The following is a 23,337-nucleotide window of genomic DNA, read 5'->3' on the forward strand; positions in this document are numbered from 1 at the left end:
AATATTCATGCCACAGCCGAGAATTGAAGCTCTGGTCTCTTGCGCTAACAGGATACTTTACCCACTGAACCAACACATCTTGAAAAGTTTTGATTGTACATTTAATAAGAACATATAAAATTAGTAAATTTTATTCAATATACGTTCCTGAAATAACCCCTTCTTTACTGCTACTAATTAAAATGTTTGACAGCTGTTATCTGAAAAATGTATTATTGTTGGTTAGGTTAGGTTAGGTTATTGTTGGTTATTTTTGAATTGAAACGGTTTTGTTATAGATACGTCATTTTCGAAGTGGAAACTGAAAATCATACACTGTGACCATACATTTTTCAATTAATTAACCTTACGCTAATTAAAATGAATATTCAAATTGGCCGTTTCTTTTCAATAGTTATTTTTAAATTCTGATGCATTAGAGGAAGATTAAAATCTCAGAGGACCCCTAGCAATGAAGAATTTAATGATCTGACGATACATTTTTTTAATATTCTTCACACCAGTCTGTTATCATTCACATTCGACATAACAAATTAATGGGCGATTATTTAAAGGAACCTGTGCCTTTTTTTTGATACTTCAAGTGGAGTATAGTTTTGTGTTCTTTAAGGGTAAATGCACAATTTGGTGTAATAATGGACCATTGTGTGCGTTTCCATCGATATTTTTAAATGGAAGGAAAAATAACTTGGGTCGATTGGCCCACGATAAATGAAACTTCAGCTGAATAGGAGAAGTAAATTGAATTTGATAAACAAAAGAAGGTCGTCTTTCAATGAGTTTTACCTGAATTTTTATGTTAGGTTCACTAGATTTTCTTGTGCCTTGATAATTGTCTAATTACACCTGTTTAAACAGTGCTTTCATTATCTAAATGAGGCAATTGATGACATCTGGAACCGTTTAGTGCTAAAAAGTACCTTCCTGGGTCATTAAAATGTATGATTGATTTTTTACGAAAAAATGTAAATTAAATGTTTTGGAAATCATATGATTCTACTCATCTAGTTATGTAAAATATAATATATTTTTTAATCTCTGATAACGAAAACTAGTTGAATGAAACATTTTCTGGTTTTTTCGCAAAACAACATAAAACTAACCGAAACCGAATTCAAACCAGCCAACTTTCGATCGTCACTGTCACCATAACAAAATAATCAGTTAGTATTTTGATATTCGGTTCACCAGTTTTCAGGAAACCGTGTTTCATATCTCACCAGGTTTTCAGTAGTACCACAGTAGTGGTGATTTCAGAACCACCAAATCAGATTTCTGGTTACTTTTGGAGCACTTCTTTATTGAAGGTCAAACGCTTGTTATTTCGTAAATACCTTCCCGTGTTGAACGACCCCGATCACTAAGGGGATGATGTTTCTAGGAACATTATATGCGCACAGGAATACGTTGATTTGATAGAATTTATATCTAGCAAAATTTTTCCCAAAACATTTTCCACAATTTAATTTAATTACCTATTCTTCATGTCCAGAAATGTTCTCAGTATACTCATAGCTTAAGAGCACTGACAATTTTACTAAAAAAAGAAGTATGTAGTTATCGGAAGACATGTATTTTTATGATATATACAACAAACCCAAAATCTAATATAAAAAAATCTAAATGAATTCGTATACAGAATTATCAGATGTCGTTTTTTGGAGGTTTCAAATCTTTTAGGGCATTTTATGAATTAATTTGAAGCACCACTCGAATGGAAAATTCTTTAGGAGTATTTTGAAATGGGTCGGGTTCAACATCCTGTCTAGACGAAACACCAGAAATGTTTACAGATTCCAATTGAGAGCTTACTGATTAAATTATATCAAGCCAGGCTTAAGAAATGATGCTGTTTGAATATTTAATTCATGCTTTTTTATAGAAGTTGCCATTGATATTTATCATAGCAATAACGTAAAAACAGTTAAAACTTATTCATTACTAATGACAAAGCGAAAAGAAAATAATTTAAGTTTCAATAATGACTAATACAATATTCAACGAAAGTCGTTTTTTGTGGAGGACAAATCAGTTTTTTATCGACCTTTTTTTTTGGGTATTTCTCCCGTTTTCCCTATCTTCCATTTTCGACCCGTCTATAAACCAACTGTCTGCCAAGCATCTTCTCCGGATGAATGTGGCACAAAAGTGTAAACAATCAGAATTTCCAATCACAAGCACGGGTAAATTGAAATGTTTTGTCTCGCAGACAGGCCGCCTTCTCATGTCCAGTTTTTCATTGTTTCAAAACAGACAATAGACAGAACACACCAATTTGGAAATTCTAACCACATCAGAAGAAGGATAATTTACAGTTTCAGATATTTTCACTCGAACTATTTGTTTTTCTGAATCCAACCTAGCTCTTTGATATCGACGCCACAAAAAATAACGGAGGTCACCGATATTGGCTTGCTTAGATCGAAGGAACCTACCCCTAATGTCCCTTCTAAGCATTTACTCTTCTATGACTGTGGTCCATGAACATGATTGATCTTGCTTCCGTCACGTATTCTGAAATTTTTATCTTACCCGTTCCCCCAGTAGCTCCAAATTGGATCACTACTGCTCCCCCAGCTATGACAATATGTAATGTAATGCTCCCGTTATTTCCAAACGAGCAAGTCTTTGTACCCCACCTAGTTTATTAATAACGGTCGCCTGAAGTCTTTTGGCCATCATACTATCATAGGTTTAACTATCGTCGTGCTTATCCATTACGTCATGCCTGGTTTAGCATCCATGTCTTTCCATAGGTGCGAGTGTCTTACCAACATCAATGCTTCTTCTGTCTTTCTCATTATCATGATTGACAGTTGGTTTCTAAAAAGTCTGGTATCTCTTCCACATATTTAACCTTCACCACAAGTTGTAGCTCTTTGTCTAGTCTGCTTGGTGAATGTTTTTTCCGTTACATGAATTCGAATTGAACTTTCCTCTAAATATCCCAATGGGAAGTTTTGAATAACCGGAAATGTTAGGTATATATAATAGATATTTTGGTTTCGCTTAGTGTTCAAAATATCCGATGGCAAGTTCCAGAAGTACGATGCATTGCTTTTTCAAATATTTTTAAATACCTGTTATGAGATGGTTCTAATTAGCTCACTAATTTTGCTAGTTAAGTAGTGTCGGACAGCGATTCGATTCTTCCTCTTTCCGGAGGAGTAACTTTATCGCTCTGGTCTGGTGGACACAAGTTTTAATTAATACATGTACGGATATTACCTATTCTAAAACAAACTATATACCACTTCAAACCTAAAAATCCTGCATTTTGTCCGAGAATGTATAAGTATTTATCATTCATGTTCTTTGTTTTCTAAATTTGTTCGAATGAAACACTTTTTCAAAAGTTACAGCAGTCATTCACTTGAATGTATTGATAATAGCGGTATAAAAATATTAGGAATTAGTAATTATGACTAAGCAATATGTGTGTGCACGTATGAATACGTGTCATTTTATAAACAGTCTTTGTTACCACAAAAATACTTAACGAGAACAATGATAACACGATAGCTAAGCGAAGTATAATTGAAAACGATATTTAATACGACGTTAGCAGTAAATCGGACAAAATCAGACAAGGAAGTTGGAGGATTTTGATCTCAATTCGATACTGCAACTCTTTCTCAGTTCAACTTGTTTAATATTAATTTTTATAACAAATGAATTGATATTCAAGTGCGTGTATAGAATTAGTTATACTGTTTACCCGAATTGTCAGATCAATGCTGGCTACATTCATTGAATAAAAGTATACTTTTTTTCAGATGTCTTGCCCAGTTCCAGTAGCTCCAGCTCCCCCAGCCCTCAAAGATCTTCCCAAAGTGGCAGGAGACTTGAAGAGCGAGCTGGAAGGTTTCAAATCGAGCAATTTGAAAAATGCAGACACTCAAGAGAAAGTTGTTCTGCCTTCAGCTGAAGGTGAGTTATTTTTGGAAATTCCAAGTCGGTTATTTTTGATTTTTGGCAAGTATGGCATCTTTGTTGGGGTGACGAAGATACTTGAAGTTATTTTTGTAGGACGGGGTGAGATATCGTGAGGATTAGTCACTATATTTAATTTTATGTCTGCTGGAATGTTCGAATTAGGAACATTCCATATTCGAATTCATTTTACAGAACAATTAATTACTTATCAGAGATTCTATGAGCATTCAGTAATTATGGGACACTCAAAAAAGTGACATATTCTTAGCAATAAGGAGTTGGTAACCATCATTTTACTACCATAGATTGGTAGTTAATTTCTTGTTGGTAGTGATATTGCACAAAATGCAAAAAATTTAACGTATTATAAAATATTTACAAATATACATGTGTAAAAAAAGCAGACACTAAAAGTTTTCACACTGAAATAAGAAGAACAATATCAAATTATGCGACAATTTGACATATTCCAAATTTAGCTAAAACAAAATAGTTATGAAACGTTTATCGAAGAAGTTGTTCTAGTTATTGAACTTTATTTTGATAAGCGAATTCAGAATAATCATCAAAAAATATTAATAAGGTTTATAATAAGGTTTTGTTTTTTCATTTGAAATCAAACACCTTTTGAAGTGGAACATAATTATTTATATTGCTTGAACAATATTTATGATATATAAAAATTCAATTCGGCGTACCTCTTTTCGAAAAAATTCTTCGTATACTTAATATAACAACATGAGAGGATTAACTTCTTTATCGATCTCAGAGATGTCGTCCTTTAGACAGTTGAGTTCAGCAATGCATTTGTGGTTCAGCCTAGCACCACTGATGAGACCTATGGATGGTCGAAACAGCGCTGTCTGGTGTTGGAATTCTTTGTGTTTTGGCTCTGATTTTCAACTAGGAGATTATATATTTACGTTAAAATTGTTTTTGAAGGATGTAATAATGATGGAACTTACATCAGAGAGAAACAGAGAGAGTTATACTTCAATTATTCATTTGAAGAATATGTTTCTGAAAAAAATTTGTCGTCACTTTGATTGATTTTGCCAATCTCATCAGAGCATCAGAGCTTTATTTTGTTGAACTTGCAAGTAAACTTTCTTCAATATGCTATTTTGCTGCATCTTTCATTGGAGATAACTAAGTTGTATAGTGTTTTCAAAGATACCAAATTAAAATATAATTCTGTATGATGAAACTTATTTTGAATACCTGCATCTTTGTTTGCAGGCAGATATTACGCTACTCTCTTTGCAAATGGTCTAACAATAATTCATTTTAATTCCTGAATTCCTGTATTCCTGTCCAGTATCTACCTGTTGGTTTTAACATTTGATATCAATTTGTCGATTCGGTATATAGCATCAAACACTTAAAGCTCATGTTCTTCAAAGCTAATGCTTTAAAACGTTTGTATTCCAATTTCTGTTAGTTTTGGAACTATGTATTGGTACATACAAGCATTACCTTCATTTAGTAATTTTTTACTTGATTTTTCAAACTTGATAGTCTTTTTTCAAGAAAGTCAAGAAAATTGAATTTTTTTGTTTGAATATCATACATACTTTTTACTGTTTTTTCGCGTATATAACCTTTCACAATCTGAAAAATAGCTACACCAATAGAGAATTTTCTGAAGTTCAGTAGAGGGTAAACTGAAAAGTTTACACCGAAAAGTGACTGCGACAACTGTAGAGTCCAATCAGTCATTAACTTGTCGTATTCATACGTTTTGCCTACAGATTGAAAAAAATCAATTGAAAAAAAATTAATATATATACTTAGCTTTTTTTAATGATCAACGTTTCGGAAACCCATCTTTGCTCTAATTTTTTTAATACACGTCAAAATAATGAAATGTCCAGTGGAATCTGTATTTTCTACTTCGTATGTTGTCTCTGAAATCAATTGCAGATTCTCTATTGATTTAGATGTGTTATTTTTCAGATTGTGGAAGATTATATACAAAAAAAAATGAGAAAGAAGTATCGAGTCATCCACAAGAAAATGTATATCAAAGAGAATTACACATACTGTTTGAACAATATCAATACTTTTGTTCCTGCTTCAAAAGGTTTCTGATTTCAAATGAAATAGAAAAACCACAATATATAGAGGACTTTTAACTATTGGTTTTTCTCAAATTTTTTGTCAAATACATTTCAGCTTTTGTTTGAAGGTGATTGACAATGGTTCATGATGAATTTCATCAGTTCGGACTTCCCTGAAATCCCTGAAAGAACCAACAAAAAAAAATTAAAAAAGAATAGCTAAAAATAACAATTATATTAAGCAAAAATCCCTGAAATGAAATTACAGTGAATAGAAATACAAATAAAAATAGAACAACTGAAAAAAAATGAAAAATTAAGAATTTCCATGTCAAGTTACTTCACGACGTTTCGATTGTTAGTACCTATCCGCAATCGTCTTCGGGTGATGACTGGATTAACTGGATGACTCTTAATGGGTCATTCGAGTACTTTTATCTCCGCTTTCCTCTTTCCACTTCACCGGTTTAGCGGGAGATAACCGTTTGGGCGGAAGTTTGCCATTTTTCGCTTGATTATGGGTTTCCATATGTTGCGTATCCATTGTTGTACAACATGTATGCGGCTTCTTTGAATTTCCTCCTAAACCAATGTTCCTCCCTGTGTGTGATATCAACTTGGGACCACTCGAAGTTATGTTGATGAGTCCAAACATGCTCTGTTATTCCTGATTTGCTGGTTTCTCCTGCTTGTGCTTGGCAATGAGAACTTTCAATGGCCTCTTAGTTTCACCGATGTATGATTCTCCGCACTCGCAGGGTATCCGGTAAATACAATTTTTGGAATCGCAGTCCGCGTTTGGTGGCCTGGTTTGTTTAATTGTTCTATTTTTATTTGTATTTCATTTCAGTTTTTTTTTTGCCTAATATAATGGTTACTTTCAGTTGTTTTTTTTAATTTATCTTGTTATTGGTTCTTTCAGGGATTTCAAATCATTTTATATAATATTAGACAATGGAAGTCCGAACTAATGAAATTCAAATACGTTTGTTATAATTTACACGTTTTAACTCATATAAATGGTAAATTTTTCAAAATGTCTCGTAAGTCAATTTATATGGGGTTCTTGATTTTTCACACATGAGTACAACTTCAGATGCATAATACTGGTCATCGATTTGTAAACGTCGATTCCACTATCTGTTAACGACGTTGTCACCCTTTATTTGAAGTTCGTTGACTTGAGAGTTATTTTATTGAACAATCACATTATATCCTGCCTGGTTTTTAATCAGAGCTAACTTTATGAACAGGTTCATTTCTAGAAGATGCAGAAGTTGAAAGAATTGCCTATCCAAAACATGTGATTGGAATATGGGGATTAATGAATTGTTTTTTTTTGTACTATTTTAGAGCAATAGCGACATGGGACATGGGTTACCTGAAAGTTATCCAAAATTATTTGAAATGTTCATGTATATCAAATTATCGACCTCAAATTGATATTTCTGTTCTTGTTATAATTTGATTTGATAATAATTATCTCCAACAATCTAATAATCGTGGGTTAACGAATTTTTATTCTACATTCTTTCGCCCACGAATTTGTTATATACATGAAGGACTCCTGTATTTTCGAGGCGGAATTCCTACGCACCAACGAATTGCGAACTGGAATAAATTTCGAATCTTTCAACATAATGTTTTAAGTATGTTTGAGTGAGTTCATGATATTATATTCCTAAGTTAAATGTGAAGTATTTTGTTTAGAATATGAAAGAAATTATATCTGAAGATTTTCCATCCGTTTTGTTTCGTTGAAAAACCATGAAACCACTGGTTTTTACAATATTCCCGGAAACACAGATAAGATAATGTCTCGGATAATGTAATATCGACAAATCACTTGATAATCTTTACTTACAAAAATTACGCATTCCTAATGGGCAATATTTTAAAAAGAATGAAAATGACATAGTAAATTCGTTAGTTGAAAGTTTATAACAATACGTAAAAGGGACCCTTATTTACTTGGATTATTTTCAATCATCGAATCAAAACCGTCATTGCCATCAATATTTGTCAATACACAATACAGACAAAATGTCTGAATAAATTTTAATTGGTCTGGATGACTCACATTCATGGAAATTGCTTCCGATGACTAGTCTATTATGAGTTTGTTGTATTTGTCGCCTTTTTTGCATGTCACCCTCTATGTAGACTTGGCACAAGAGCGCACCCACAACGCCCTAATGGATGGGGTCGAAAATTTCAAACCTTCCACCCTAAAACGAACTGATACCAACGAGAAGATCGTATTACCGAATGCAGAAGGTAAAAGATATTGGGCTGTTGCAATGGAAAAGCTAACATTGCCGACTTGTTTGGCTTCAGCTCTAATGTTTTAATTTCGCTATGGCTTTCTACTACATTTAACATTGTATATAAAGGGGCGATCGACATAAATCATCTTTATATTTCATATATTAATCGCACGAATTTTCAAATTGCAGGATACCCGAAAAGTAGTATGAAAAATCGACAAAAATCGACAAATCCCGACTTTTTGAAAATGAACTACTTGGTTTATATTTTATGCAATTGTTCACCGTTTGTGTCTCGAAAATATGACAGAACTGATCGATACTTAATGAAAATTCATTGTGACGTAGAATTCAGAAAACGCACTTTAATATGAGATTTCCACTTGAAAGTTTACAAAACCGCGACACATGATTTGCTATACAATAGGTTGTTCTGGTTCTAACATCCGAAACTGTTTGGAAACTGCGCAAGACATGATGCGTACAAACAAAAAATCCTAAATAGTCTCGGACACTTGTTCAAACCAGAACGCTTTGAGGAGACCACTGTGCCATCTATCGTATATATGAAGAGATGAAGACGAGAAAATACTATTGATTATGTCCATTTTGTTATGTAGCGTATCCTTATAGTCAGTTCAAATGTTATCTACCCTCAATCATCAATTATTCAAATCAAATAAATAAAAAACATCCTAGCAAATAGCCCAAACAAATTTCCACATGAATGCGCTTGAGTAACGGGAACAGTTCAGCCTCGATAGCAAGAACGATTCGGGACGGTTCCAGACAGTTTAGGATCATTTCGCAGACGAAACCAGAACAGAGAATTCATTAGTCCGAAATTATCCTCAATAAACCAGAAGCTCTATATCAACTTTGCATGATCCTGCCGTCCTAGAACCTGAATTTCGTAGAACCTATAAACTATTTATTCGAAGATTTCTTTCAATAAAAGATAACATGTAACCAAAATTTTAATTGTACCTATCTTAAATGTCAAAATAACTAATTATTTTTTATTATTTTTTATTTTTAAATTTCAAGTCCTCGCTTGAGCACTCATTTATTGTAAAAAAGTGAGGCGATGTTTCGGCAGAATATTCTGTGTCACCGAAGAAATGCATGTGTTGAAAGCTAAGACAGCGTCAGCATGCTTAACAAAGTGAGGCCTGTCTTCACCTATATCGTTGATATCATTATCGGAATTGGAATTTCCAATTTGTTATTCTTAAATTATTACTGCGTCGGTCAATTCATCGTCCACCAAATTGTCATTGACAACCCTTTCTTTAATTATTTATTAAGTCAAACTCGTGTCAAGCTTTCTTCCAAGCTCGATGATTTCGAGTAGGTAGAGGCACATTATCTTCTTCACCACATTCCTCTTGTGTCTGAAGGATCTTACCCCAAGACCTTTTAAATAAATCTGCGCTTATATTTTGCCATGCCTTATCGAGAAGAAATGCATCTTTTATAGCAAAAGCAAACTAAACTTCTCTGAAGAGGTGAAATACCTTGGTACTATCCTCGACAGGAAGCTAACATGGAACTTTCACCTACAAAGTAGAGCAAAAAGAGCATATGTGGCCTATGAGCAATGTCTGAGGAAAGTGGGACGCGCATGGGGTCTTTCACCTCGTGTGGTCACCTGGATCTACACTGCAATAATAAGACCTATGTTAACGTACGGATCCATTGCATGGGGACCGGAAGTTCAATAAGCAACGGCCATCAAAAAATTATATCAAACGCAGCGAGTGTCTTGTTTGAACATCACAGCAGCCATGAGAACAACACCAACCGCGGCAATGGAATTATTCACTGGTCTGATCCCTCTGAACCTGTACGTTAAGGATGTTGCGTTTTAACGCCATTAGGCCATGTTACGATTGCGCTCGGCTGGTGTAAACCTCGAAGTAGAAATGAGTCAATTGAGGCTGAGTCTATGGAGAGAAGCACTCACTGCGCAACCTCTGCTGCAGGCAACCAGTGATGCAATTGAACCCAGGTTTGTGTTTAATAAACCCTAGAAAATACAAATAAAACAGGACATAGAGGCAGATGCTACAAATGCAATACGCATATATACAGACGGCTCAAAAACCAAAGAAGGCTCAGGATGTGGAGTGTACTCCAGATAACTGAGCCTAAGGATTAGGGGGGAATGGGAAAAAATACTAGCGTGGTTCAAACAGAACTGGCTGGTATCTCAATCGCCACAAAAGAAATAACCTGGAAAGGAATTTCTGGCAAAAACAACAATCTGCACTGATAGCAGACAAGCCCTCTTAGCCTTGAACAGACAACGTGTTACCTCAGGGCTAGTACTAGAGTGCCACCAAAATTTAGCGAAAGCCTCGGTAGATAATAACATTATCCTGAGGTGGATTAAAGGGCACGACAGGAGTAAAGGTAATCGCATTGCCGACTCTTCAGCCAAGGAAGTGGCTGGACTAAGAATTTTAGGACCCAGTGACACCTACCGCTAGTGACACCTTCAACTAGCCAAACGTTACAGCCATGCTCAATCCCTAAAGAGATGGGATGAAATCAAAGGATGCAATATTGCCAGGATCACCCTGGGCGACCCTGGGAACCTGGCGCCGAAAAAATATCTGGCTATGACCAGGAAAAATCTACACTTAACAGTGGCCACTGTCAACTAAGGAAACACTTCCATAATATGGGGCTAGAGGACACACCTGTGTCTGTGTGAAGAGAAAGATGAAACTGTCAGGCATATCCTATGCGAGTGTCCGGAGTTATCGTCAATAAGAGAGTGTGTGTTCGGTGAGTCTTGGCCTACACCTGTAAAGGAGATGTCTCCCAGTGACCTGTCCACCTTCCTGGAAAGGCCAGGATGAGGACAACTTCTCGGGAGGATGTATAATGGGTCACATGTGGCCTAAGTGCTGTAGACCTACACTAACCCTTCCTCCCTACTCTACAGAAACAAATTTTTACGATAACCTAGTTTTATGGCATGAATTACATGCTGATCCATTGGTTGAAGTAATGAAGTGAATGATTTTATGGGATGTCCTCGTGCAGTGTCCAAAACTGAAATGGCTTTTGAACTGAGATTAACTGACTAACTGATGGAACAAATTCGGTATGGAATCAATCTACAAAGATTTCAAGGATTACCCCTGTCATTTCGTTGTATCTGTATGTGTGAGAGTAATAGCAAATCGTACATTGCGTCAGTCAGCTTTAAAAAATGTTCCTCTCTAAACATACTATTGTACCGTTCAGATTACCGAGTTAGCGTTGGAAGTACCACTTGACATTCGGATTACGGAATGGTCAGATTAACATGTGTTTGGATTGAAGAGGTTGCATTCTATTTCGAGTTTGTACTCTACGTTTTCCTTCTGTTAGTTGTAACCAATTCTCGTTCAAACATTCATGATCCGAAGAATTAATAGAATAAATAGAAATTATCATTCGTACAGGGGTCAGGTGACAATCATGAAACTTGGCAATGAATTATAAAAATGGCATTACGTTTGTTACACTCTAGAGTTACCTGTTTGTTATTCTCAGGACTTTCTTTGTATCTTGTACAGTTTTAACAGTAAGTTACGACCATTCAGTGTTAGGTCATTCAAGTTTTTTTAAGTTTGTACACTCGTCTCGAACATACCTTCACAGTTTTAGCTGTTTAGCATGTTTAGTTTGTTGGTGACAGGCATAAAAGTTTGAAGTATTTTGTGTGTTCGACGATTCTCTGTTATCAAAAAAATTGTTCAAAGAATTTGCATCAAATTTTTTGTAAAAAATGTAATTAAACGTTCAAAAATATTTGAAATGATGACAGTGGTATAAGGTGATTGTATTCTGAGTCATAAAAATGTTTACAAGTGGTAGAAGCTTTTCAGAGAAGGTCGAGTAGATGTGAATAACAACACTCGCCCTGGACACCTTAGCACAACAACCGATGAAAATGTTGAGAAAGTGAAGAAAATCGTTATGGAAATGAAAATAAATTTAAAAAAATCTGTTTACAATCTGTTTTTCTGTTAATTGGCTGTCGCCCCCATACGAACGACAACTCTCAGAAGTTGAGGAACTTGTGCGAGCTAAGGACTAACGAGGTCTTACCTTTTAACGTGTGATTCCTAATACGGTTGCAGAATCATTTCCAGCTTCAACCAGATAATTTCTCTCGAGAAAAATATCTGGCCGAGGCAGAAATATTTATCCAAAAGAATAGAATGGAATATTTTCAAAATAAGCGCTGTATCCAAAATAAGCTCTGCTCCCAAACACCAGAACAGTAACACTCTTCTCGACGCGCGTTTCACCAACTATCTTGGCGTCTTCAATAGAAGTAGACTAATTCCTTGCTCAAAATCTGATATCTTTTCATATTAAACAGGGTGCACTTTCATTTTCAGACACTCATCAATAAATTCCGGCAGAAATTCGCGGAATATTTTCTCGTGAAAGTTCCCAGTGATTTTAATAGATCGATTCATATAAAGGTTAACAATGGGCTGCTTGGAATGAGGCATTCGTCACTGTACATAGTTCTCTGGGAATAGTAAATGGCATGTACCGATTGAACAGTTTTCTTTTTTTCATTATATGATCTAAAACTTGTTGAGCGACACTAGATTTTACTGGTCTTCGGATATGCGCTACGTGTTCTTCAAAACGAATTTAAATGGATCGCTTAATCACATTACTCAAAGCGTATTTCATTTATACCCGACTTTTTGAAGTACCTAAGCAAGAAGTTTTGAAGGCTTTTTTTAAGTTCAACTTTTTGTTTATATCTGCTTTATAAGAAAGAGCAATGAACTTTAAATGAATTTACTTGGTAAAACGTGGGTTGAGAAGAACGTTGCGGTTCTACTGTATGGAAACAGTGCTCGTTTTGCAACAGAAGGAAACAGAAAAATTTCAATCAATACGTTTCCGATACGTTAAACATTTATAATAAAACGTTTATATATATAATACGTTTAATATAAAATTACGTTTATACAGTGTTTTCTTTAATGCCCCCCCTTTTATTTTTTGAACGGTCAACTCAAAAAACTGAAATATGGGATAATGAAATCAATGCATGAATACTTTATTTTGAAGTAAAATTGACAGATGAAACTTTCAAGATGGCAACTGGGCGCCATCTGGGAAAAGATTTAAATGGAAAGGGGGGTATTGAGACACATCATTTTGAAGCTTGTAACAAATCTGTTTCGATTTTAAACAAATGCTTCACTACTGTTACAAAATAACCAAACTTTTAATAATTGCCTGAATACATTGACATTTAACTACATAATATGAGGTGATAAGCTTGAGGTCGGTTCAGAAGATGCTCGAAAAATAACTTAACAAACCTTATCGGGTTGTTGGAATTGCCATATGGCAGATAAAAAGGAGTATTTCTAGAAATATCGATATTAATATGTTTGCCTTCAAGAAATTATTAAATGTTCCGCCGTTTTGTAGTAAGTGAAGATATTGACTTCATATTCTAGGGTTGTGAAGTATTCGTCAAGAGCTTCAAAATGATGTGTCACAAGTCACCCCTTTCCATTTAATTTTTTTTCCCAGATGACGACTTGAAAATGTCATCTGTCAATTTCACTTCAAAATAAAGTATTCATGCAATAATTTATTATCCCAAACTTCAATTTTTTCATTTGAACCGTTCAAAAATAAAACGGGGGGCATTAAAGAAATTCACTGTACGTCACCTTGTCTGATATTAACTATTCAATTGCACTTTATCAATAGTACTCTACTCTACCCTGCTCTACTATATTTTTGTTGCTGATCTATTGAGTTTATCTATATCTTTATCTAAATATCCCTGTAACTGTTCACATGAATCAGTAATTTTCATCTGACATAAAAACAAATATACAAACTTCTCTGTTACTACTTAATCATGTAATTAAAAATAGAAGCCCAAATTTGAGAAAAAATAACATAATCTTAAAGAAAAAATCATAAACCCTCAAGGAGATTGCCATTTATTAGCCTCTTAGGAGGTTGAGGTGTGGGAGGAAGGTAGACACACCGAGTGTTTTTCCTTGCAAATAAAATTACCATCTAAGCGATACTACCAATAACGTTGAATTATTTTGGAGACACAGATATCATTATTAATATTAAAACCCGTAACTTAATATTGTTTGTTTAACTGTTTGGAATATTGTCTTACTTATCTCTTGATTTGTTTTCGCTTGGCAAGTTAATGACTCAGAAGTTACTATAAATACCTAACATGTTTTGGATGTGAAAAAGATTAACATGACAGAACCAATCGTTCAGATAAATAAAATAATTGCAGTTCCACAGAGTGGCTAGACATCGGTATAGGTACGATGAGAACATGAAACAGATGTTAGTCTGCTGTATTCTATAAACAGTAATGAGTACTGTTTCCACAATGTGACTATTGTACAGAATAGGCGACAAGAGGATGCTTCATTATCAGCTAGAAAACAACTGCATTTCATTGTAGCATATTGCGGTTTATTTTATTCTGATATTTGAAACAAAATAAATGCATGAACACATCTTTCTAGTTACTAACTAACATACTGAAATAATAATTTGTCGAAGTACCCAGTTAACCCACTACTTGTTTTTTAATACAGTGTGGAAACCTATAAAATGAAAACAGTATCTTCATGATAGAAATGGCCATTTTCAATTTTGAAAAATCTATATTTTTTACATTAAATTTTTCAAATTGAAGAAAAGATAATTGAAACTTTCTATGTTTTTTACCGCTTTTATTTGTAACTAAAGTTACTGCAGTTTCGTCCTATAAGGACGAAACTGCATTATACATTAATGTAACTTTAGTTACAAATAAAAGTGGTAAAAGACATAGGAAGTTTTAATTCTCTTTTCTTCATTATGATTTCCTACCACGTAGTAACGCCTACATTCCTTAATTTATGTTTCAAATTCCTGCCCTACGGATCAAACCATTCAAATTATACAAGGGGTCTAGTATACCTTGTTCGAGAGGTATTTCGAATCTCTATACGACGCTCTTTTTTATTTACGAGTAACTGAACCGTATCTATCAGAGAGTAGTTGAAAGAATTGAAATTTATTGGAATTTTCTTCCAATTTGTTGATACTGTTAGGAACTGTAAATTCAACTACTTATTAAGACGTGTTAGGAATCACACGTTAAAAGGAAAGACCTCGTTAGTCCTTAGCTCGCACAAGTTTCTCAACTTCTGAGAGTTGTCGTTCGTATGGGGCTGACAGCTGATTAACGGAAAAACAGATTTTTAACAATTTTTTTTAATCAGTTTTGATACTGAATGTTCATCTATGTCTGTTTTCTTGTAATTTTTTAAATACGTTATTTGACTTGAAGTCCTACAATCATTCTAATAATGATTGGAAATAGAATTATCTTTCGTTGACGAACATACCAAACTATACTCTGTTCATCTGAACAAAGGAGTGTTCCAAAACATTATCATGCATAGTGCACGAGATCTCCCAGACAAGGCTGCTTGTACAGAGTCCCACTAAGAAACGACCTTTGAAATTGCTCCAGAATTATTTTCCCTGGATAGGACTTTCTGATTGAATCTTATTAATATATAGAGTTTCATTGGTTTCCTTTAGTTGTATTAGTCATAACAATATTAACAGATATTCATAAATATTCATCGTGGTCGCTAGATTATCTTTCTTTCAATATTCAGATCTTAGATGTGTATTTTGAGACAACAACGCGAGACGGCACTTCATTTTTTCTCTACTCTATTGAAAGAAATGTCATTCATATACTTCATTTCACAGATGTAGCAGCCGAAAAAACAGAGAAGGCTTTGATAGAAGGAATTGAACGTTTCGATACCAGCAAGCTGAAGCACACCTTAACCCAGGAGAAGAACCCGCTTCCCGATAAAGAAGGTATGTTGAAAGTTTGAAAATATATGTCTCTAGTCACTATTGAATATTGCTCATGTGTGCATTTCACTTATAGCAAGGTTTGTTTATATTTGATAGATTATGATTGTTTATAATCTTCTAAGTTTTGATTTGGCATGCCATTCGACTTTGAATACCAATGTGTGTCAGATTCTTCTGAAATAATTCTTTGTATGTATATATTATCTAATCCAGCATGTTTATGAGAGACTTGTTCATAATTATAGAAATATTGAATTTTTCTGGGATATTTCACCTTTCACAATCTGAAAAAACGTTAAATTAGTAACAGAGAACTTTATACAGGGCTGAATTCTGTGGTACGTGAAATCAATATATTTTTATCAATAAAAATGTTCTGTTTATCACTAACTTGTCATATATAATAATATTGATTATCGATGAAAAATGTATCGGATAGTTATTTCGACTTGGGAGACCCAAATCTATAGCCGGACTTAGGGAGTAAACTAGGTTTGTCATTTCAACACTTGTATGAAGTTCACTATTGATAATTTCTGTTTTTTTTTTCAGAATGTGGAAGGTAAAGAGTCCAAGAAAAGCGAATAACAACTCTTGATTTCTCCTTCTAAAATTTCATTTGGAGGAATAACTATATTTTTTTCAAAAATTAAAGGAATAGGTTTTTCTTTCAAATTCAGTTATTGGGAATTATTTCTCCCAAATATCTCCTTCAATAGCAATGAAAGATTTTCCACTGTATTAAACATTCATTGAGCTATTTAACTTTGAATCTTTTTCCCCTTGAATTTGCAGATTCAGATTTTAGGATTTCTAAATTTTGTGGATATATTGCTTTCCCAATCAAATGTTAATATCCTCTTCTATTAAAGTCGCAGTAGATCCTTCATCGCAGAGAGCTAGAATTTGAATATATCATTGTGGAGCATATAACTTAGCAAGACTCATTCACAGTAGTAATTTTTGTTTTGTCTCCTGAATAGTCATTACCCTTACTCCAGCTTTTTCCTCTGATTGCCTAGAAATAGTATTAACATCATTTACAGTATTTACATTTTCAGGAGGAATGTTTTCAATTTTTCCCTCGCTAAATGTGAATTCATTCCTTTTTCTTTTTCCTCCAGAAAAAATCAATTTTTCAGTATTTATATATGGAAACCTATTCATTTTAGAAATGAGAACCTCAATTATTACTTCAGACTCACCAAACCTCATTTTCATTGTTTTAATTACCATTGGTAGATTTTCTGAAACTAGCAACATACTTGCTATAGAATATTTTGCTTTTTCCCTTAGACATTTTTTTATTTTATCATGATTTCTTTCCGATTGAATAAACACATTCATATCGTTCAAAGAATACTTCAGGACTAATTTCTTGACGAACCTATCCTGTGTATGCGTTTCTATTACCTTTGGAGTTGTTTACCCATTATTGAACCATAGAATTACGTAAATGAATATCTTCTATTTCCAGTTTCGGGCTCTGTCGCTCTTTTTCTGCCTCACGAATGTACATATTTTGAAGCTCACGCTCTAGTTGAATAAGTTGAAGCTGGTTTTCTAAATTTTTTTCTCTTCAAGCTCTTGCCGATTCCGGAATACTTCAGCACTAACACCAGGAGATCTAGAACTTGTTTTAGACTTTAATTTCTTTGAATGAAACGAAGAGGTTTTGTATAAAAGTGTATAATTATAAAATTATTGCGACGAAAGTCGAAAGCGCTTTGCAATAATTTTACAATAATAGACTTTCATACAAAACGTCTTCGATTCATTCATTCAATAAGTGTATTCAGCTTCCCGAATCTATTTAATTTCTTTTATTTTTTTGAGGATTTCATCATGCTATGGTAGCCATGGCTTTCGTTTCTCCGAAAATTTTTCATTACACCAATTCCTTCACTAATTCTTCTGAGAGACTCTTGTTTCTCCCTGCTCTTCATCGCTTTCCATGTCCCAAATTGTTCATATTATGAATCATAAGGTTTCTCGAATGACTAAAAAATGTTGGTGTCTTTATGCTGAAAGTTGGTGTTCAAAAATCAAAATTTTTATTGAAAGCCTCCCATCAAAATTACAGTAAAGTAATTTTATTTCTCCAAAAAACATTCGATTCATGGTGTTCAAAAAATACAACTGAAGAAATAATAAATATGTATTATTGCATGAAACTGCTGCATATTGCATATTGCATATTGTGTTGGAAAATATCACTGTCCTCTTATTGAAAAATTTCCCCTAAACTATATTTTGTCTCCATTAAAATATTCCTAATGCACTAATTAGCTAACCTTTTTGTTTTTTTGCATGTTTTTTGCTTTTGCTTGTCAGTTGTTCAACAAGAAAAAACCCATCAAACTCTACTGAACGGAGTTGAACAGTTTGATAAAACCACCATGAAGCATGCTGAAACTGCTGAAAAAGTAGTTCTACCAGATAAAGAAGGTGAGTGGAGGCTTCGAAAAATGGTTTTCACAAGAAAGTTGAAAATGTACAAGAAAAGTTAACATGTATCAGTTTTATATAAAATTTAACTTTATATTAGAAACTCAATTTATCGACATTTTTAACATGTTTAATTCTGCAAATGAAAAAATGTCTTTACATATTTTAGAGTTTGGAATCTTGATACACTGGATTCCATATCTACCATAAAAGTTAGATTATTCATTTATCATCAGTTTTACACCAAATTATTTTCATTTTTCCACTTCCAGTAATCGAGCAAGAGAAGGGCCAAAGAAATTTAATCTCTGGAATTGAAAACTTCGACAGCACTAAACTGAAGCACGCCGAAACACAGGAAAAGAATTCATTACCTACCAAGGAAGTCATCGACCAAGAAAAGAGTGCTTAAACATATATATCTTGGTGCTCAATCTCAATCGAATGCCAATTTTTGTATTATTTTATACTTTTATATAATGTTTGACATACCTATTTATATTGTAAGATAACTATCTATTGAAAAGTACCAACCATATATAATATTCACGTCAGTTTGTTGAATACAAAACATTTTAGGTAACTTTTTGATGTTAAGCATTTTTTTTCTGGGATATCTTAATTATTAGTATAGGTACTTATTTTGTATTGCCTTAAGTGTACGAACTGACTTGATTTTTGCATGAAATTTGGTGCTTGAGTAAATTATGTACGAAAATTATTTGGTTTTGTTTTATTTCTTTTACTGTTTCACCAAATCAAAACTTCCTTTGGAAATGAACAAAATATTTGTTACCATAATATAACATTTAAACAGGATTTGCAAGATTAACAACAGGACAACAGATCTATAACCTGTGCATCATCAATTGAAAACATATAAAAACAACTGAGACAAAGTGAAATCAATCTAAATATGATTATAGTAAAGTTTCCTTAATTTTCATCATTTTCATTTCATGCCAAGAGGATTGACTACCATGTCTCAGTTTTTTATATTAGGTACTTTAAAATTGAATTTATTCACTTCCTGAACCCTCTTTAACATGTTCCTTGCCTGAAACATATGTTGAAAGACATAATTTGAAAATTCCCAATAACAATTGCATCTGTAGGAATTTTTACTCCAAAATGTTGGAAATATTATTGAAATTTATTTTATTATATTTTGAAACAATATTCTACTGAATTTTTTTATATAATTATGTAATAGATACTGAAAGAATACTTTATAATGAAGACTCATTTTTATTTCACTATTGGTTAGAAACATTGAGATTAAGTTCAAAGCTTGGAGCAACATTACTGGGTCTTTTGAATGAAAAATAGTCCTTGATTCTGTGAATAAACTTCAAGAAATTTATCAAGTTCTTTGCTTATATTTCTGTTCGAGACATTTGCATATTTGTTTTTTTTTTCTGTAAGCACACTTTGGGCCTTCACATGAGCAAAAAGAACAATTTCATGTGCTATGACATATCATACAGTTAAATATGCTTTGGCATATTGTTAGATGTTTGATTTCAGCCTTCATGTCTTTCTGAAGGTGCATTGACACTTTTATATACACCTTTTATAAAACTAGACCATATTGACCACTTGACTGATACTATCAAATCATCTTCTGAAAATTATTGATTGGGTGGTTTCACAATCATTGGGACTTCTTTCGAAAAACCAAATGTTAATTGCAATTAAAGCTATTAAATACATTCATGATCCTGTCCCCAAGATGCAGGAAAACTCTGGTGTTTTTATCGAATAGCTTTTGTTTTGCCAAAAACTCTGGACGCAGAAAATGAGTTTCAGTTGAGGTGTACTCAGTACAGAGAGATACCTATACAAATGAGAATTGCCGGCAATTTCTTAGGTTTTGTGACGAAATGATGTCATATTACCATCGATTGAGTAACTTTGTTTACATGTTGATTGAAAGTGCCCATAATTTCAATTATTTTTAGCTACATAAATATATCAATTAATAAATCCAGTATTTCGTAGTAAGTAAATTTTATATCGCAATTATAAATTTTAACAACTAATTGGAAATGACTTTATCAATGTTCCACACAGTGGTATATTTAAATCTCCATATATCAGAGTTGAAACAATATAAAATGTTTTACATAATAATTAATAAAGTAGTAACGAATTTTATAAAAACTACTCAAAATCGTAACACGGGGTTTTCACTATTAGTGTATTTCAAAAATGAAAGCGATTCTTCATTAAAATGTTAGTTTGTCTACTCAGATCGGATGCACTTATTAATGACATATGTGTATTCTTTCACAGACCCAATTGTATACCTATATTCTGTTGATAATTCAGAAGGGTACCTTCTTTCTTGTGAAAATAAAGAACATTTCACTATTTTCAATATTGAGAGTTTCGGTAATTATATGCAATGTGTTTGGTGACAATACATTATAAAAATAATACAGAGATATGATATTATTGACAAATAATATTCTGACAACCATATTCCTTTTCCTAAAGTGAAAATTACTAAAGCCCATCCACTTTTGTTCTGAAATCATCCAAGAGTTCTCAAATAAAACCGTAATAGATCATTGGCAAGATTTGAACTGTCAAATACTATGGAAGACTCCAGTGTATACTGTTAGGTTTTTCCCCGTGGGTTCACCAATAACTGACTCCACTGAATAACCAAAGATACGTGAACAAACAAAATCGTCGAATTTGGGACGATACCAATCCACATGAGATCCAAGAGCGTCCAATGTATCCCGAAAAAGTCACTGTTTGGTGTGAATTTTGGGCCGGCGACGTTATCGGTCCATATTTCTTTCAGAACGACGTTGGCTTGGCCATCACTTGTCAACGGCGAGCACTATAGGTCGATGATTATCAACTTCTGACTGAATTGGATGATCTGGACACCAACGACATATGGTTTCAACAGAACGGCGCTACGTGCCACACAGCTCATGCCACATTTCACGTGGAGGTGATGTGAACTGGCCACCGAGATCGTGCGATTTGACGTCGTTAGACTTTTTCTTGTGGGTTATCTTAAGTCGCAGGTGTATGTGAATGAGCCACAAACTACAGCGGTCCTCAAAGCCAACATAACCCATGCCATTGGTCAAATTCAGCCTGATTTATGCGCCAGTTATGGAAAATTGGACGTTTCGAATGCACTCCACCCGATGTTTTATTTAAATTTAAAGATGGGAAGCGCTAAATGAAAAACCCCATACTCAAAAGTTTATAGTAATTTGGTAACATGCGGAAATCGTAGATCGAGAGATTTTATCCTAAGTTATTACCTACCTATACAAAAGAATTTGCTTGAAAACAAAATTTCATAAATTATGCGATTGGACACATTTTGATCCGATTGTACTTGATTTATACATTGAGGAAAAAAAATCTATTACATAATTTTTTGTATCTCACTCCCTCATCAATGAATGGGTACCGTAATGCTATTGAAAAGCAAAAAAGCAATGTATTGGCAGCTATTACTTTTATCTACTCTTATCAAAAACACTGGAATATCACTAATATCAGCACTACAGTAGATACTATTTTGGTGTTTTTTTGTTTCAGATATTGAAATTATTGTTTTTTATAATGATTAGTTCTTCAAACAAATTATTAAAAATTTTTATTTCGCCTCTTATAATGAAATACTCCTTTGTAGTTTTATTTCCTTTCCACGTTCTTTAACAATAATGAAAGCTTCACATAATTGTTTACAGTATCCATCATTTTTTGTATGTTTGTGTCTTCCTAACAAAAAAATGAAATATTCCTGTCTGGTAAACAGGGTCGGCGCTAGCTGGAATATCTCTTGGGGAAAATGATATATATATATCTTCGATGAAGTGAAAGGTAGAACTAGAACGTTTGTCGTTGAATAAATAAAAAACAAACACTGCTCCCACACACCAGAACTGCAACACTCTCATCGACATGCTTTTCACCAATCAGGTTGGTTATTCGGTGCACTATTCAGTTAATCTCCTGATGACGCCAACTATTGGTTAGTGAAATGCTGGTCAAAAAGAGTATTGCAGTTCTGGGGTATGAGAGCACTGTTTGTTTGTTTATTTATTTATATGAACGCATTTATGATTAAAAGCCTTGGTAGCTCAGTAGACTAGGAGTTATGTTAATGATACAGCTATTAAAGGTTCAAATTCCAAGTAAGATAAAATTTATAATATTTCGTCAAGTAGGGAGAAAAAAATTGAAAAAGTACGTGGTTCCTTTATGTGAAGGTAAATTTATAATACGTATAAACGACGTGAAGTAATTTTTGCTTATTTTTGACATAATTGTTTTTTGATTGAGTCTACCAAATATTTCAGCCCAATTATTTTTAGTATTCTCAATAATTTTAACACTGGTCGGCGGATATATGGATATTACTATACATTATAATTCTACCTATCCTTATCAACACAAAGTAGCAGCTTATAATAGCATGATTCACAGATTAGTCAATGTTCCTCTTTCAATAGATAATTTCAATAAAGAACTTAATATCATCAAGTAAATTGTGGTTTACAATGGGTTTAAAGCCGAATTAATAAACAAAATACTTGTCAAGAAAGTCTACGCGAAAGCGATTCGAGACGTTTTTTCTATTGATAAGGTAGATAATCAAAATTATAGAGCTTTAACGTATTTTGGAAAACCAACGGAAAAAGTGGCTTCATTTTTGAGGAAACGAGATATTAAAA

The 23,337-nt window shown here is 33.5% G+C and overlaps 1 protein-coding gene across 6 annotated transcripts in view; it reads left to right on the forward strand.

Moving 5' to 3' along the window:
- cib (thymosin beta cib) overlaps positions 1 to 19,343 on the forward strand; it is a 73,043-nt gene extending 53,700 nt beyond the window's left edge. For 3 of the 6 annotated variants that reach the window (XM_074177093.1, XM_023159095.2, XM_074177090.1), the window contains exons 2-6: positions 3,777 to 3,930; positions 8,160 to 8,273; positions 16,061 to 16,174; positions 18,509 to 18,622; positions 18,895 to 19,343. In XM_074177093.1, coding sequence (XP_074033194.1) covers positions 3,777 to 3,930; positions 8,160 to 8,273; positions 16,061 to 16,174; positions 18,509 to 18,622; positions 18,895 to 19,034 — 636 coding nt within the window. In that variant the 3' untranslated portion in view covers positions 19,035 to 19,343. The remainder of the gene's footprint in view (positions 1 to 3,776; positions 3,931 to 8,159; positions 8,274 to 16,060; positions 16,175 to 18,508; positions 18,623 to 18,894) is intronic. The other 3 variants (XM_074177092.1, XM_074177091.1, XM_074177094.1) reach the window with 3 other exon arrangements.
- Positions 19,344 to 23,337: the final 3,994 nt, after the last annotated feature.

This window comes from Leptinotarsa decemlineata, unplaced genomic scaffold (assembly GCF_025532065.1).
Source record: "Leptinotarsa decemlineata unplaced genomic scaffold, Ldec_3_MD MMD2_tig00002159_RagTag_RagTag, whole genome shotgun sequence".
Taxonomy (NCBI): Eukaryota; Metazoa; Arthropoda; class Insecta; order Coleoptera; family Chrysomelidae; genus Leptinotarsa; species Leptinotarsa decemlineata.